The following is a 16,857-nucleotide window of genomic DNA, read 5'->3' as shown; positions in this document are numbered from 1 at the left end:
AGCCCCCTGCTGTGCTCACCAGCCCCCTGCTCAGGGCCTGGGCCTACCAGCCTGAAGAGGAAAAAGAAGACTGGGAAGATGCCAGAGGAGAAGCTGTGTGCAGGGTGGGCCCAGGGCTGCAGCTCTGCCGTGTCTCCATCTTTGCTCCTGGGGCCGAGCAGCCAGCCCCCTGGCCCTCACCTCAGCTACCCCAGAGGCTGAAGAGGCGCCTTCGGCCCCCACGGAGGCCTGTGGAGCCAGAGCCTGAACCCCCTCCAGGCAGGAAGGTGAGTAGAGGCCTGAATGTTGGCCCATCCTGTGGAGGGGAGTCTGGGTGGATGGTAGCCAGGCAGGTCAGAGCCTCAAGGAAGAATGACTCAAGGAAGTCATTGAGGTCCAGGAAGGCTAAGAACTTGCCCTTGGAGTCGAACGACTAATGGGATTTGAACCCAGGTCCTCCTGATTCTGGGGCCAGCAATGTGTCCCTTAGGCCATTCAGGCTATCTATGTAATATGAGGTTAGTTAGCAGAAGGGGGATGCAGGCGCATTTCAGAGAAGGGGTCTGAGACTGCTTTATTTACTAAATATTTGTAAAGGGCTTAGGACAATGCTTGGTATATAGTAGGTGCCTAATAAATGCTGGTTCCTTTCCCCTCCCCCCATTCTTTACTTACTACTTCCGTGATTCTCAGAAAGCCTCAGTTTCCTCCTATGTCAGAGGTCGGAGTACTATAGTGGGGAGTGAGTGCTTTGCAAAACCAGCTCAGCCAGAGTGGGGTGGGGTGGGGAAGGTGAGTCAGGATCCCACTGTATCTGCCTCACACCATCCTCACTGTCTGCCTCCTTCCAGGTCCGATTCTCCAGTACTGTGGGGCTTCACCTCCTGGTGGTATGGGCAGGGCCCGCCCGCGCCTCCCGCCAGGGCCCGTGGGAGCAGTTGGCACGGGATCGAAGCCGCTTCGCCCGTCGTATTGCCCAGGCCGAGGCCCAGCTGGGCCCTTGCCTCAGCCCCACCGCTCGTGCCCGCGCTTGGACCCGTCTCCAAGCACTGACCATTTCCCCAGAGCCGCGGACGTCCCCCTCCCCACCTGCTGCAGCCGGGTCATCCTTCCAAGCCGGCCCTTCCCCTCCCGAGGCCCAGTCTTCTGGGCGGGCCCTTCCCCTCCCCCCCTCTCCCCAGCCTGTAGTACCATCGCAGTCGGCCTCGACTTAGAACCCCATAAGAAAAGCGGGGGCGCAGGCCTTGGTCAGCCTTCTCTTCTCCTTCCCTGCCCGTTGTAGGCGGATGGCATGTGTGTGTGGAGTCTTCTTGAGGTCTTACTGCGGGGGAGGGGGATCGACTGGCAGACTGTCAACTCCTGGAGGGCAGGGACTATTTGGTTATCCTCGTCTTATCTCCGTGTCTCACACTGTAAGCGTTTAATAAAGATTTGTGGAACCTAGCTGAATTTTCTTTGTCTCATTTTTTTTTAAGCAAATGGGGTTAAGTAACTTGCTCAAGGTTACACGGCCAGGTGTTTCTGGGTGGGTGCTAAGTGTCTGAGCCCAGATTCGATCCCAGGTCATCCCGACTCTGGGGCCGGTGCTCTTACTCACTGTGCTACCTGGCCGCCCCAGTCTCATTTTTAAAAAATCTCATCAATCTCTGGGATCTTCAACTCTAATCATTCTTCCCCTTTTTCCCAAGACCCAAAACTCCAAGAGAGCTCAGCTAGTGGGAATGAAGGGCTGAGCCAGAGGCAGGTTGACTTTGGGGGCAGGGTTGGGAGGAGCCCTGGGAGGAGACCTGGGGGTTCCCCCAAACTGGATCCCCTGTTCTCAGCTTTCTAGTTTGGGGCCTGGAGCTGGTAGCAGGACCCATCCATCTCATATTCCTTCACTTCCTTTATTCCCTGGGTTTTGGAGAAGGGAAGACCTGTGACAATATGTCCATGATAAATGGCCCGCTTAAAATTGGAAATCAATCGGCCTGTCAGAGTTGGATGGGGGGGGGGGGCTGGCCTCACAGGAGCACCCCAGACAGAAGAAGAGAGCCCAAACAGGTTCTTTAGGTTGTCCAATTAAGCACGTTTGTAGAACCAGGATTTCCTCTCCACCATACCTGCTGGAAGGCCTTCAATGGAGGGCAATGGGGACCCCCACCCCAGCTGACTCCTGCACCACCACTTTGGGGCAGCTCTCACTAGGAACTTTCCCTAGACACCTAGCTTCTATGTTTTTTTTTTGCAAATCTCCCTGCCTCCCTTCCCTTTCCCAGCCCCACTAAGCTTTGGAGTTCACAGGAACTCCCACCAAGTATATGGGCTTCCGGCCTGGGCTTCTTTCCTCCATCTATTTCCACCAACTCATCCTCAGGATTTGATCGCTCCCAAGGCCCCTTCGCCATTCTGATCGCCTGTTTTAGGGCACTCCGGTTTATTAATGTCCTTAAAACTGTAGTGCCTGCAACTGAAGACCCAGGGACCCCAGACCATGACAGAGTGCAGAAAACAATGGATTTGGCGTCGGAGTCCTGGTTTTGCATCAAAGATGGAGACCCTAGGGTAGTTGTGTAACCTGAGTCAAGTTGTTTTCCTTCAGTCTCTGGGCCTCAGTTTCCTCTCAAGTAAAACCAGACAATTGTACTGGGCAGCTTCTGGGGAGCAGGCTCTGGGAAGCGTATCCCAGAGCCTGTCCCTGTCCCGGACACTGCCCAGCCCCTGATGATACTCAACCATCTTCCTCCTTGGGCCATGGGGGGGGTGGTTGGAGGGACCTTTGACTCCCAGATAAGGCTGGGGTCTCGGTCGTGCCGCGAGACACACGCAAGCCGGTGTCCGTCCGTGGTTCCTCGGTGTTCGGCAATGGCTGGAACTACAACTCCCAGGAGGGCCCCAGTCCTCTTTTGTGGAAAGAGCCCTGGTCTCAGCCTCGGGGGCTGCTGGGAGCTGTAGTCCGCTTCGGTGCTCCCAGGAGGTGGCCGCCACAGGTTGGTGGGGGAAGAAGCTGAGGGCTACGCCTGAGTCAGCGGCGAAAGGGAGCCTTTGGGGTGGAGCTCCGGGGCCTGGGTTCCTTTCCCTTTCCCCGTCTCCATGGCAAAGGCATAAGCCGGAGCAAGAGATGACGGTGGCTACGGTTAGCTTCCCTCTTCCCTCCTCCCCTTAGCCATCTGCTTCGCCCAACCCCCTTTTCCGCACAGCACCTGGCTGGGAGCCCGCCTGCTCCAGGCTTCTCCTCATTCCTAGCCCTCGTCCCTCGAGGACTCAGGGGTTTCCTCCCTCAGCCCGAAGTACCCCATTCTGGCCCTTAACCTCGGGGGCATTCTCTCCCAAACTCTTTCATCCTTTTCTTTCCGAAACTCAGAGGATTCCCTGCTTCCTTAGCCCTCGGACCTAAGCGACAGGTGGCGCATGGGTCCCCTTCTTCCCTGCGCGGGATTGTGCCAGTGACGGCTCCGGGGACAGTCTGAGGATTGCCTTGGCAGAGAAAGGTAGACATGGGGACGAGAGCCAGGAAGGAAGCAAGCAAGCCTTTATTGAGCGCCTACTGTGCGCCAAGCACTGATCTTCCCAACAACCCTGGGAAGGGGGTGTTATTGTTACTCTCATTTTCCCGTTGAGGAAACTGAGGAAGACAGGGGCTGTGATTTGCTCACGGTCGCAGAGCTTAAGTAAGTGTCTGACTCTGCATTTGAACTCAAGGTCCTCCTGAGTTTAGGCTCTACCCACCGAGACACTAAGCTACCTCTAAACATATGGAACAGAGAGATGGAGAGAGACAGAGATGGGCGAGAGCCTAACAGGAGAGAGACGAACTGGACAGACAGAGAAAGAAAGAAAATAGAGAAGGGACCAGAGACAGATCCTTGAGGGACTGGGATAGAGACAACAGAAGTTCAGAGACTGGGATAGAGTCCAGAGGCAGATTCGGCTCTAAAACCGGAGGGACTGGAGACAGAGACACAGAGACTAGGCCCTAGGGAGACGGAGGACTTGGGGAGGGAGGGAGGTCTGAGTGGAAGCTCCCGGAAGATTTGCATCTGACCTAGAGTCCACCCCGCACGTGTCGCACTCCCCATCCCCATTCAGAGGCTAGAGCTACAGACGAACTCATAAATATTTAATTCCCAAGTGCATTAGACCTCTTGGCTAGGCCAGGACTGGAGCGGAGGGTTAAGGCTGGGGGCGAAACTCGGGAGTCCAGCCTTCCCCTTGGGAAGGCTTAAGTTCTATACATAGTGCAGAAGCGGTGCCTTAATTAGGGGCGGGGCCATGGAGGGGAGGAGATTTGGGGAGGTTTGCTAAAGTACTTATGGGAGTGGGGGCCAGATTTCGGGGTCCCTTGAGGGATTAGGTTTAGAATTCTGACGCTGTGGTCAGTAGGTGCGGTGGACCGCCGGAATCCAGACCCCAAGGTCTGTCAAGGGGAGGCGCGGAAGCCTGAAGCTGTGATCCCACATGTAACAGGGTCGATCAGGCTCCTTGGAGCCCTAAGGGGGAGAGAAGGGGTCGCTCAACCCACTGGGAGGGTTGATCCAGGATCTCGCAGAGTGGTCCAGCCAGGATCCCCTGGTGGGCAGGGACAGGATATCAGGTGCCCTGGTTCTTCAGAAGACTACCTCCTTCGAGAAGGGCACGGACTCCGGACTCTCTCAGAGGGTTGGACCTGGAGTTTGGGCTTTGCCCTTTACTGGGCAGGAGGTCCGTCAAAAGCCTGAGACCACACCTCAGACTTCTGGAGATACTTCTAGGAGCGGGGGTGGGGTTGTCTCAGACTCTGAAGTCAATCCTTCAAAGGAAGGATTCGGATCTCAGGTGTAGGGGCACCTTCTGAGGGGAAGTTAGGGTCGTAGACGCTGGGAGTCCCTCAAAGGGAGGGGGTTTCTCAGGTGGGGCATTCACTAGCTCTGGTTACCTGAGGTCTCAATCTACTTTGGTCCTTCAGAAGGCTAGCAGCAAAGTCTCAGAAGGTGCGGTCTGTCCGACTGGATACCCGTTCCCTCAGAGGGCTGGGTCTAGGGATTGGACAGAAGTGCTTTAACAGCCAAGGGTCCCTCGAACGCCTGAGACTACTTCTCAGAATCTTGGGACCCGTAGTGGGCAGAGAGTCTGTGTCTTGGGTGCCCGGGTCTCTCAGAGGGCGGGGCGGTAGATATCTACAAGAGTCCAGGGGGAGGTGTTTCAAATGAAGGGGGGGGGGGGGGGGGGGACCCAGAGGGTAGGGGCCCGGGCGGCTTGGATGCCTCAGAGGACGGGGCCCCAGGGAACTGGACTAGGGTTCCTCAGGGTCTGGCCACCTCAGACTAGGGGATTCTCCCAAGGCAGCGCCCAACTCCGGGGTCCCTTATAGGGTGGGGCCGGGCCTCGGCTCACTCAGGGACTGGTGGCAGCGCGGGCGGGCGGGGGAGGAGTCTTGGGCAGCTCCGCCTCCCTCCCTCCCTGCAGCTGGGGCTCGGGCAGGGGCGTCCACATCCCCCGGCAGCGGAGCCGGAGCCGGAGCCCGAGCAGGAGCCGGGCGGGGGCAGCGTGGGCCGGGGCCGGGCCGGGGCCGGGCCGGGCCGAGCCAGGGGAGCCGGAGCCATGGAGTTCCGGCAAGACGAGTTTCGGAAGCTGGCTGGCCGCGCCCTGGGCCGCCTCCACCGGTGAGTGAGCGCCCGATGGCAAGACTGTCTGGGCCCCCTGGACAGCGCGCTCACTGGCGTTCTTGTCTCTGCGTATCTCGCACTGTCTCGGTCTCTTTCTGCTTCTTTCTTCCTCTCTGTCCTCTTTTCTCCATCTGGATCCCCTCCCCTCCCTTCTCTTGCTGTCTCCCATTCCAGTCTTTCTCTGCCTCCTTCTTTTCCTCCCTCTCTGTCTCTTCCATCTCCTTCTATGTCTCTTTGCCCTATCTCTCTGTGTCTCTGTCTCGTGGACTGAGGGCCTCCCTTCCTTTCTTTTCCTCTCCCATCTCTTGGCTCTTCTCACTTGTTGGGGTTCCCCCTTTCTCTCTCTCTCAACCTATCTCCCTAGCAAGACTGCTCTGTATGCTTCTGTGAGTCTCTGTCCCCTTCGGCCCCTCCCTTTAATCCAAAGCTAAAGCGGATTGCAGAGGGTGGGGTGGGAGAATCCATGTGTCCTTGAGGGGGGTTAAGCCCAGAAGGGGCTGAGGCCCCAGCCTGAGGCCTAGGTTCCTGAGATGGTGGGAGCTGGGGGGGAGGGGAGGGAGGAGGACCGAGTCTAGGAGCTTAGGATACGTCTAAGGACTTCTCCCAGGGGAGGCTAGGGCTGACCAGGGACTCTTCTGGTCTCTCTGGAGCAACTGGTCGTCCAGTCCTGTCGGAGTCAAACCTCTGTTCCTCTAGGCTGGATCAGAGGGATGGAGAGGTTGCTGTGACCTTGACCCCCCCCACCTAACACCCACATCCCTACCCCTCCTTCCTCCTCACCTCCTTTCACACTCAGCTCAAAATACTCCAGTGTGAAGAAGACGAGAGAGAGCCGTAGCCCTCACCTCCCTGCTGGCCCCAGGAGGGCGAGGAAGGGAGCCTCCTAAATACTTTGCCCCAAATCTTCCTCCCTTGTCCTCCCTAACTCTGGGCTCTGGGTCTCAGTCTTCGAAGATCTGGGGGCTCTCTGTCTCTGAGGGTTTTTCAGTCTCTGTCCACCTGGGGGTCAATCTGTCTGTGTCTTCTTCATCACAGTCCGTCTCCATCTCTGACTCATCTCTCCTTTACACCTTTCAGTTACCTCTCTGTTCCTGAGTTCTTCCTTGCCCTATCTAGATGTGTGTGTGGGGTCGTCTGCTCAGTTTTTGCCCATCCCTGGTCTTTGAGTGGTGAGGATGTGGTGGAAGGGACCAGGGATGTCCAGACACCTGACCTTACTCCCTCACCTTCCAGGGATGAGGCCCTTAGAGAGAACAGAGTGTAGCCTGACTTTCCTGGGAAGACTTGAGGGCAGAGTGTCGGGAGGGAGGCAGAGAAGGAGCAGGGCTCAGAGAGAGGGATGTTTCTCAGGCAGAGCTGGGGCTGAAATGTGAAACCAAGAGAAGCTGAGAGGAGCCGCAGCCCCCCACCTCCTCCCCTCCCACCCCCGGCCGCCGCCAGCGGCGGTGGACGATCGATGAGCCACCGCAGCCGGAACCCGACACTCGACAATAAGTTGGGACTGAAGCCTTTGGATTGGGAGCTGGGAGGCCTGGGTTCCCTCCTGCCCCTGGAGGATGACCTTGGACATTCCCTAACCCTCTCTGCCCTATACCTCAGTTGGTAGGGGCCCACTGGGAGGCTGGAGATGGGGCAGCCCTAGTGAGAGAATCGCTTCTTGTTCCTACTGTATAGAGAAGGAAACTGAGGCCCAGAAAGGAGAATGAGCCATCCAAGGTCATTCAGCAATAGTGAAGGCCTCACAGGGGACCCTAATGTGGTACTGAGGCCGCCTGGGTCCCTTTGGGGTTCTCAATCTCCCCCTCTTTCTTTGTCCCCTTCTCTCTGCTTTTCCTAATCTCCCTCGTTGTCTCTCTAACCCACATCTACTCACATCTCTGTTCTCCAACTGGGCTCTGAAATTCTTCCCCATCCTCTCTTGGTCTCTGCCCCGTCTCTCAGTCCGCTTTTCCCCCAGTTCCTCCCTTTGCCCCCTTTCTTTGTCTCTTGTATCTCTCCTCGTCTCTGCGAGTCTCTCTTCCGCTCCTTTGTCTCTGCAGCTCGCCGGCTCTTCCCCCTTCTCTGCGGAGCCTTCCTTTTAGTGTTCCGCCCCCGTAGGGGGCCTGGGGCCGTGCCCGCGTTCTCTCCCCCACCCCAGCCCGTCTGGCCATTCCCTCTTTCTCCGTGTCTCTTCAGCTCTCTCTTCCTCCCCCGTCTCTCTCGGGCTCCATCTGTTCTCAGCTCCTCTCCTGGCTCAGCTCCCTTCCCTCCTCCCGCTCCATCTCTCTCTGTCTTGTCTCTCTGGCTCTGGCTCTTGCCCCAGTCTCCTTCTCCTTCTCCACATCTGCAGTCTCTGCCCATTCCCTCTGTGGGCCGCCCTCGACATTTTTCCCCTCTGGCTCTCTCTCCCCTCTGACTGTCTCTCCCTCTCTCAGTGTCTCTGTCTCTCTGAATCCCCGTGTCTCTGTCTTTGGGCCAGCTCATGCAATCATCATCCCAGGCTCACAGTCCGCCCCCGTTCACAGGAGCGCCCCATCTGTCTCTATGATAGCCCCCCAGGATGGACTCAGACACCAGGGGCCCTAGGGGCAACTGGGAGTGGGGAGAGTCCACAGCCCCACGTGCTCAGATTAGGGGTCAGCTTTGAGCAGAGATCAGAGATAGGAAGGTTTATTTATCAGCCCCAGTAGAGAAACAGCTGTTCCTGCGACACCTTCCCGCCAGCCTCCTTCACACCTTGGGCTGCTGAGTACATTTCTGGGAATGTGTGCGTGCGAGCGCGGGGGCCGCTGGGACCTAGGCGGCCCGGCCTCCAGCTCCCTTCCCCCCCACCCGTGCCTCCCCAATCCCTCCCCCGCTCCCACTTCACGTATTCGGGGCTTGTTCTAGGGGCTCTGACGAAGCTGGGGACTTGGCCAGCACAGGATGCCTGTCTGGGCCTTTATCCGACAGGAAGGATAGGACTGCTGAGATCACAAGAGGGCAGGGGCTGGGGGACGACATGCCTGCGTCCCAAGGAGGAGTGGGAGGGAAGGGAAACCTGGTCCCTGAAGGAGCGGGGCTGAGGGAGGAGGGACGCCGGGCTCCTGGAGGGAGAGGGGAGAAGGGACCAGGGCAGGGGGACAGCACACCTGGGTCCCCGAAGGGAGTCCTGGACAACAGCTTCACCTTCCACGGCCCAGGCTCCTGGAGAAACGGCAGGAGGGCGCTGAGACTCTAGAGCTGAGCGCGGAGGGCCGGCCCGTGGCTTCCAGCGGGGCTGCAGGGAGGCCGCGGCCGGTGCTGGACTGCACGTGCTGGGGGCTGCCCCGCCGCTATGTCATCGCTGTCATGAGCGGCTTGGGCTTTTGCATCAGTTTCGGCATCCGCTGCAACCTGGGCGTGGCCATCGTGTCTATGGTGAACAACAGCACCGTGCACAAGGGCGGCCACGTGACCGTGCAGGTAAACCCCTCCCCCCCCACGCCTGCCCCGCCCTGCCCTGGCTCCTTGCTGTCCCTCCCCACTCAGGCTTCTGCAGCTAAGGCAGGCCTAGAACCCCAGGGATGTGGGGCCGGGAGAATCAGAGAGTCAGAGAGACCCCGAGACTCAGAGACCCGCCGAGGCTCAGAGACCCGCCAGAGCTCAGAAAGAGAGACCCCGAGACTCAGAGATCCGCCGAGGGTCAGACAGCTAGAGAGTCGCCGAGACACAAGGATGGGAAGGCGTAGGGCAGTGGAAACCCAAGACCCCGAGACTCAGAGACCCTGGGAAGCAGAGACGTGGGGAATAAGAAGCAGTGAGAATCAGGAACTCAGGTAGACAGAGACATCAAGCCCTGGTGACGGACAGATGGAGGTAATAGGTACTCCACGACAAGGGAACCCATGAAGGGAGGCGTAGACACGGCTGCAGAGACACCGAGTACCTCGGAAATTCAAAGAATTCAAACTAATTCAAAGTACAATCATGGAATTTCAGAGATTGGGAGATATGGAATGGTAGAGAGAGTCTTAAGGTCTCGGGGGCTGAGAAGGAGAGAGAAACAGAGACTCACTCAGAGACCCCGAGACTCCAGCGCCCGGAACAGAGCCGGGTACGGGCTGGTGCTGTGGAATGCAAAGGGGATGGACGAAAACCCCTCAGATTGGAGGCTAGATCCAGGGACAATCTCTGGTTGTCTCCCTGCTAATGGGGGCGGGGGTCTCTTCTGTGCCCTGTACAGAAAGCCCAGTTCAGCTGGGACCCTGAGACCGTGGGCCTCATCCACGGTTCCTTCTTCTGGGGCTACATCGTCACCCAGATTCCCGGGGGCTTCATCTGCCAGAAGTTTGCGGCCAACAGGTGGGGGCGGAATTGAGAGAACTGGGAGTGGTAGCATGGAAGGGGCGGGACCAAGAGCTGCTAGGGGGCGGAGACTGGCTCATGCCCGCCACGCCTCTCTCTCACATCAGGGTCTTCGGCTTCGCCATAGTAGCCACGTCCACCCTCAACATGCTGATCCCCTCCGCTGCCCGTGTCCATTACGGCTGCGTCATCTTTGTGCGAATCCTGCAGGGGCTTGTGGAGGTGCGAGCCCCTCCCACTTCTACAAGCCCAGCCCCTCTCCCAAGCCCGTCCCTTTCTCGGCCCCACCCTCTGGGCTTCGTTCCTTTCGCGAGTCCTCCCTTTTTTTCTAGCACCGTCCCTCCAGGCTAAGCCCCATCCCAATCCCTGACCCCCCCCTTGTGCCCTCCCCCCGATCCCCTTCAGGGTGTCACGTACCCGGCCTGTCACGGAATCTGGAGTAAGTGGGCCCCACCTCTGGAGCGCAGCCGTCTGGCAACCACAGCCTTTTGCGGTGAGAGCTGGGGGCAGGGGGAAGACGAGGGGATTCCAGGGGGCGGTGGCGAGGAGTCTGGCTGGGCTGGCGGAGGGGGTGTTTGAGTTTCTGGTAGGGGCCCAGGATCGGGTGCCTAGATTCCCAAAGGGGCGGGGTCTCTGGGGAAGGGCGTCCTGGATCCCGGTAGGGGCAGGACTGGCCTTGGTCTTCCAGCTTGACCTCCTAGCCCCTGGCTCTGTCCCGCAGGCTCCTACGCTGGGGCAGTGGTCGCCATGCCCCTCGCCGGAGTCCTAGTGCAGTACTCGGGCTGGAGCTCCGTGTTCTACGTCTATGGTGAGTAGAGAGCCGGGGGACCGCTGTGGGAAAGGCCTGGGGGTGAGGTTCAGCCAACCAAGACTCAGCACCCCCCTGCCTCACTTCCGGCCCCCAGGAAGTTTCGGGATCTTCTGGTACCTCTTCTGGCTCCTAGTGTCCTACGAGTCTCCAGCCCAGCACCCAAGCATCTCAGAGGAGGAGCGCAAGTACATTGAGGACGCGATCGGCGAGAGTGCCCGCCTCATGAACCCGCTCGTGGTCAGCCTCGGATGCCCAGGGACTCGGGGACCTAGGGGCAGGGCCTTGGAAGGAAAAAAGGATGAACGCCTGCGACCCAGGGTCATGGGGGAGGGAGTGTCGCCTAGGGCCCCAGAGAAGGCTGGGAAGACGCCTGAGTTCCTCGGTTCGGGACAGGGCTCCAGGGAGGGGAAGGGGCCCAGAGTGCCCGGAACAGGGTCGGGGATGGAGAGAACACCTAAGTCCTCGGGAACAGGAGAGGAGGAGGAAGGGCGGCGCTCCAGTGTAGACAGTCTGTCGACCTCAGGGTCCACTCTGCCTTCAATGCCCCTTCTCCGCCCCACAGAAATTCAGCACACCGTGGCGTCGCTTCTTCACGTCCATGCCCGTCTACGCCATCATCGTGGCCAACTTCTGTCGGAGCTGGACGTTCTACTTGCTGCTGATCTCTCAGCCCGCCTATTTTGAGGAGGTCTTCGGGTTTGAGATCAGCAAGGTGGGCCCCCTGCCCCGTTCCCTCCGCCCCTGCCATCCCCGACAGGGCAGTAGCCGAAGGGGAAGAAGAGACTTCGCTTCGGATCCGATTCGGGGCGGGAGAGGGGAATGCCAAGAGCAGGAAGGGAAGAGTAGACGGGGGACCAACCGAGCACCTGAGGGAAGGGGATCCTGGGGGTTCTGCAGGACCAGGGCAGGGGCGGGGCCTGAAAGCAAGGGGAGAAGCCAAGAGTTTCTCGGGGGCGGAGCCTGGCTCCTGAAAGCAGGCCCAATGGGCTCCCGCGCTCTCCCTTCCTCCTCCCCCCACTCCACAGGTGGGCCTGGTGTCCGCGCTCCCGCACCTCGTGATGACGATAGTCGTCCCCATCGGGGGCCAGATCGCAGACTTCCTGCGAAGCCGCCACATCATGTCCACCACCAACGTTCGAAAGATGATGAATTGCGGGGGTGAGAAGCGATCTGGGGCTGTGGAAGGGGCTTGGCATGAGGTCCAGGATACCTGGGCAGGGGAGGCAACACTTGGGAAAGGACCTTCTTCGGGAACAATGACCCCTGGGTCCCCGAGAGGGTGGGGCTTGGGTGGGCGCGCCTGGGTCCCCTAGAGGGTAGCCAGAACTCCTGGGTCTTTGCAGGCTTTGGCATGGAGGCAACATTGCTCCTGGTCGTCGGCTACTCTCACTCCAAGGGCGTAGCCATCTCCTTCTTGGTCTTGGCGGTGGGCTTCAGCGGCTTCGCCATCTCGGGTAAGGCCTGAGATCGGGCTAGGTATGGGGGAGGGGAGTAGTGAGGGCCAGTTCTTAAGCTGGGCAGCGTCTCAGGAGGCTCTGGACGCCCTCAGGCTTCAACGTGAATCACTTAGACATCGCCCCGCGCTATGCCAGCATCCTCATGGGCATCTCCAACGGCGTGGGCACCCTCAGCGGCATGGTGTGTCCCATCATCGTGGGGGCCATGACCAAGCACAAGGTAAGAGCCCAGTCCCCACCGGGCCTGCCGCTTGTTCACAACTGCCTCTGGTTCTCCTTGGTTCTAACAGTCTACCTACCTATTTCTCTTCGAATCTCACTGGCTCTTTCTTTTCCCACTTTCTCTATCTCCCTTTTTTGGAAACCCTCTGTTTCCACCCGGTCCCCTGCTTTGCTTTCTTTGTCTCTCTTTCCCCTTTCTCTGCCTTTCCCCTGCACCTCTACCTGTCTCTTCCCCTCTCCCGAGTCTCTCCCTGCAAATATCTGCTTTTACTCAATTCCTGTCTCTCTCCCTTCCATCTTTCCCGTCTATATCTCCCACCTGAATCTTCCCAATTCTGTCTCCTCCTGTATCTCTCCCTCTCCCTCTCCCTGTTCCCTCCCCCTGTGTTTGCCCGTCTTTATCTTCCTCCATGTCTTTTCCTCTCTCCTGGGTACCTCCCTCTATCTCTGTCTCTCTCCCCATGTCTCTCCCTCTTCCCTACGGTCTTGCCCTAAATCTCTCCCCCATCTCTGTCTTTCCCTTGTCTCTCACCCCCAATATTCCTCCCTCTCCTCACCCCCATCCCTGTCTCTCCCTCCTCTCTCTCCACCCCCTCATATTCCCCCCTTTCCCTTCCTGCCGCCCCATATCTCTCCCCCTTCCCATCTCTGGTTCCCTCTGCGTGCCTTCCTCCCCGCCTGCGTCCTGGCGGCAGACCCGGGAGGAGTGGCAGTCGGTGTTCCTCATCGCTTCCCTGGTGCACTATGGGGGAGTTTTGTTCTATGGCATCTTCGCCTCCGGGGAGAAGCAGCCATGGGCGGAGCCCGAGGAGCTGAGCGAAGAGAAGTCGGGTCTTGTCCAACACGATCAGCTAGCGGCCAGTAGTGATGAGAGCGATGGCCCAGATGACCCTGCCTTCTCCTACGCTGCTGCCTCTGGGGAGCCCGCTGCACCGGGAGCTCCCCCGGGCCCGGGCCCGGCGCTGGCTCCTGGGCCCCCGCCCTCCTACGGGGCCACCGGGAGAAGTCCTGCCCCTCCCGCCTGGCCTCCGACCCAGAGGGACTACTGACGCCCCTATCCCGACGCAGGGCCCCTGGACTCCATTCCCAGTGGTTTCAAGTCACCCAGTTACCCCAAGCCCCACTTCGATGTTTCTGCAGGGCTGCAAACTGGCAGTTTCCAGGACCCCCCAAAAGCCTTCTGGGTCTCTAAGCACCCCCTTCCCCTTTGCCTTTGTGGGTTTATGAGCCTCCCACAGCCCCAGTAATAAGGTTCCCTAGCATATCCTTTCCTTCTCAGTCAACTGATCCTAATGGTCTTGACTGTTGGTTTCAAGGCTAGTCCTGATTTCAGGGGACACTCGAAAGCCTCCCTTAAGTTCCCCAGGGATTTCTAGACAGTCCTTCCGAAACACTCCTGAGAACAGGCCCAGCATCCCAATCTTCACAGAGATTTCAGCCCAAACCTTGGAATTAGGGGGCCTTTCATGTGAGTTTCAAAATCCCTTCTCCAGGAGATTCGATTTCCCCCCTTCCTCTTTGCCCAAATGAATTTTTGCCAATCACAGGAGAGGGTGGGGCTGAAGCCCCGCCCATTCCCCTTCCCCTTCCCAATCTATTCCAGGGATTGATTCTCACCAGCGTTCCAGTCAGAGAGAAGCGGTTTCAAGCTCCGCTCTAGCAACGCCCCGACTTTCCCCAGCTGTTTCTTAGGGCTACAGCACTAACCAGATGCCATTTTAACCCCCCCCCCCACAATGGTAAGAGGAGATTTTGAAACTACAACATAGACCCCTCCAAGCCTCGGGCTAGAAAAACCCTCATCGCTACGTCACTTGTGGTTTCAAAGTTTCCCTACAAACAAAAACCAAAATGGGGACTTCTCAGACTGGCTAATGGTGGTTTCCGGGTCCCGTGAAGCCACCTAGAAGGCGGCTTTGAGTTGAGTCCCGAGTTTCCTCCCCTGACCCTGGCCCCGACAGCCAGCGCCTCTCCAGCTGAGGGGGGCCCTTGGCAGTCGCATTCACAGATGGTCTGAGGTTCCCTTCGTCCTTGCACTTTATTCCTCCCCTGACTCCACCCTCCAGGTCAGGGGCCTTCGCTGTGGTCTCCCAAGCTTATTTCCAAGGCCTTCTGGGCAGAAGGGACTTCCATTGGGGCCCTTTCTCTTCTTAGTCCAAGGCTGACTATGGTCCCAGAGGACCCCGACTTGGGGTGAGGGTGGAGGGACCGGTTTGTGAGCGTGTGAGTGTGTGCCAGATCTGGTCAAAATAAAATACTGTCTTGTCAATGTAGACCTAGGTGTGGCCCCAGATATCTGGAGCTCCAGCCTCCTTCGATCCCTTCGCCAGCCTCTTCCTAGAGCCCTCAGACCCTCCCCTCAGCCCCCTCAGTGACCAAACCATCCAGGCGGGTTTAGAAAGACTAGAGCAGGACCAGTTCTGGGGACGATCCTTTTTAATTCTGAGTCAGTGGGGTCCCCAGGAACGGAAGCCAAAGCACCTCAGACTCTTCCCCTCCCCCCCTCCCCATTTCAGGACTACAAGCTCAAAGCATGCTGGGTAGAAGGCAGGTTTTGGGGGGGAGGCCCAGCCCCCGGGGCCCCTCTCTCGGCTAGGCTTGGGCTCACACGAAGTTATTGGACAGAGCAGCGGGGGAGAGCGGCTCCAGGCGCGGCGGCGATGAGGTCCGGCCCGGGGGCGGGGGCAGCTTGGGAGGCAGAGGGGGCGTGCTGGGTGGCTGTTTGGTGGCGATGTGGGAAGGAACCCACGCGTCCGGGGCGTAAAAGTGGAGGTCATAAGGATCCTTTGGGGCGTCCAGGTGGAGAGCTTTGGGAGACATTAGGGGTAGGAGAGCTCAGCTCGCCCCCTTCCCAAATCCCAGGTGCCTTGGAAAGTGTGTATGTGTGTGTGTGTGTGTGTGTGTGTGTGTGCGTGTGTGTGTAAGCTACCTTTAGAAACCACTGAGTTCCGTCCTCCCACCCCACCCCATGGTACTGATGGGGAAACTGAGGCTCAGAGAATGGAAGCCGCGTCATTTGCCCAGGGTCTCTGAGAAAGGAAATGACTGAATTCAGGCCTCAAACATGGGGCTCCTGATATCAAAGCCACTTATTGTCTCAGGACATTATCCACCAGCATTACCCCCCCCTCAAACACACACACGCCCCCCAGCACACCCAGAAGCACAGATGTAGAGCTAGACGGCGGATTTAGTTAGTTCGTTTCCCTTATTTTACACATTAAGGAAACAGGTCAGAAAAGGAAGTCTGAAATGAACAAATAAAAAGTGACAGGGGATAAGCAGAACTCGAACCCAGGGCCTAAGACTCCAAATCTGACCTTCCACTACGAGAAAATGCCTCCCGACGGTTGTGACCCTGGTGCGCGCGCCCCCCTCCCCTACTGGTCTGACCAAAGCCTTTCTTTATTCCTTCCCTTTTGACGGCTGGTGCGGCTTTTCCCTTCTCTCGCAAATGAAGAGGAAGGAAACTGAAGGTGGCGGCTGTGCCCTTTTAACTGAGAAGGAAAAGGGAGCGAGGAGGCCTCCCGCAACTGAAATTATGTGGGCAGGGCCTAACTGGGATGTGGGGAGGGGCTTTCTCTCACCTGGTTCGTCGCTGTCGTCCGGCAGCCGGTGGTGGCCAAAGGGTCTAGAACGCGCAGTCCGGCGGTATAAGCACCAAAGGAGCAGGAAAACTCCGAGCAGGAGACCGGCCCCAGCCAAGAAGAGGCACAGAGCCCCTCCTCCCGCGCCGCGAGGCCTACCCACCAGAGTTACACCTACAGGGAGCCCAGGATGGGAGGGATGTTCAGCGAGCGAATTCTCCTGTCCCACAGGACTGGGGCCTCTAGTGGACCCAGACATCCCTTCTCCCAGCCCTGGACCTTCAGGCATCCCAGGTGTCCTGTATCTCAGTCCCCAGTTCCTGGTCCTAAGTTGACCTTTGATAGTCACCTTTCTCAGGGCCACAGGCTTCCTGTTCCTCAACCCCTGGACCTAAGATGACCCAGACCATTCACTTCTCTTAGCCATAGGTTTCTGGTCCATCATCTTTTGGACCGAAGTTGACCTAAGCACCTCCTCTCCCCATTTTCACTGGCCACCAAGCTGACCCCGTCATCACCCACCCTCCTCACTTTTTAAAAAAAAATTTTTTTTTTTTTGGAGGGCAATTGGGGTTAAGTGACTTGCCCAGGTCACATGGCTAGTTTTTGTAGGTGTCTGAGGCCGGATTTGAACTCAGGTTCTCTTGACTCCAGGGCTGGTACTCTCTCTATTCACAGTGCCACTTAGCCGCCCCCCCCCCCCCCCTGATATCCCCCCCCGCCCAAATCTCACCGCGCCAGACCCCCTCCTCCCCCCCGCCCCTCCCCCCCCACCCCCCCCCCTCCCCGCCTGCCCTCCGCTAGAATCCTTCCCCGTTCCTCCATCCTGAGGTCCCCTCCCCCCCCACCACACACACACACACTCCCAGACC

General features: G+C 58.5%; 3 protein-coding genes across 4 annotated transcripts in view; 2 read left to right on the top strand and 1 right to left on the bottom strand.

The window, feature by feature from the left end:
• PPP1R15A (protein phosphatase 1 regulatory subunit 15A) overlaps positions 1-1,422 on the top strand; it is a 4,954-nt gene extending 3,532 nt beyond the window's left edge. Inside the window, 2 exon segments of the mRNA XM_069103396.1 lie at positions 3-266; positions 831-1,422. Of these exon segments, the coding sequence (XP_068959497.1) occupies positions 3-266; positions 831-1,193 (627 nt within the window). The 3' untranslated portion in view covers positions 1,194-1,422.
• A 4,000-nt stretch (positions 1,423-5,422) lies between these two features.
• On the top strand, positions 5,423-14,671 carry SLC17A7 (solute carrier family 17 member 7). 2 transcript variants are annotated; one of them, XM_069103394.1, is made up of 12 exons: positions 5,423-5,600; positions 8,765-9,026; positions 9,787-9,905; positions 10,016-10,130; positions 10,314-10,401; positions 10,630-10,716; positions 10,814-10,956; positions 11,282-11,431; positions 11,745-11,877; positions 12,063-12,173; positions 12,269-12,396; positions 13,094-14,671. In XM_069103394.1, the coding sequence occupies exons 1-12, from the start codon at positions 5,539-5,541 to the stop codon at positions 13,445-13,447; spliced, it is 1,752 nt and encodes a 583-aa protein (XP_068959495.1). In that variant the 5' UTR covers positions 5,423-5,538; the 3' UTR covers positions 13,448-14,671. The 2 variants fall into 2 exon arrangements, with proteins under 2 accessions (XP_068959495.1, XP_068959496.1); XM_069103395.1 differs by having other exon boundaries at positions 5,424-5,600; positions 14,002-14,671.
• Positions 14,672-14,816: 145 nt separating this feature from the next.
• GFY (golgi associated olfactory signaling regulator) overlaps positions 14,817-16,857 on the bottom strand; it is a 3,279-nt gene continuing 1,238 nt past the window's right edge. The window contains exons 2-3 of the mRNA XM_069103456.1: positions 15,986-16,264; positions 14,817-15,205 (exon numbers count right to left, since the gene is read on the bottom strand). Coding sequence (XP_068959557.1) covers positions 15,003-15,205; positions 15,986-16,264 — 482 coding nt within the window. The 3' untranslated portion in view covers positions 14,817-15,002. The remainder of the gene's footprint in view (positions 15,206-15,985; positions 16,265-16,857) is intronic.

This window comes from Petaurus breviceps, unplaced genomic scaffold (assembly GCF_028583685.1).
Source record: "Petaurus breviceps papuanus isolate PSGF00001 unplaced genomic scaffold, PetGlider_PUasm1.0 577, whole genome shotgun sequence".
Lineage (NCBI taxonomy): Eukaryota > Metazoa > Chordata > Mammalia > Diprotodontia > Petauridae > Petaurus > Petaurus breviceps.
Note: the sequence above shows the minus strand (reverse complement) of the source record. Positions and strands in the feature narration are given on the sequence as shown.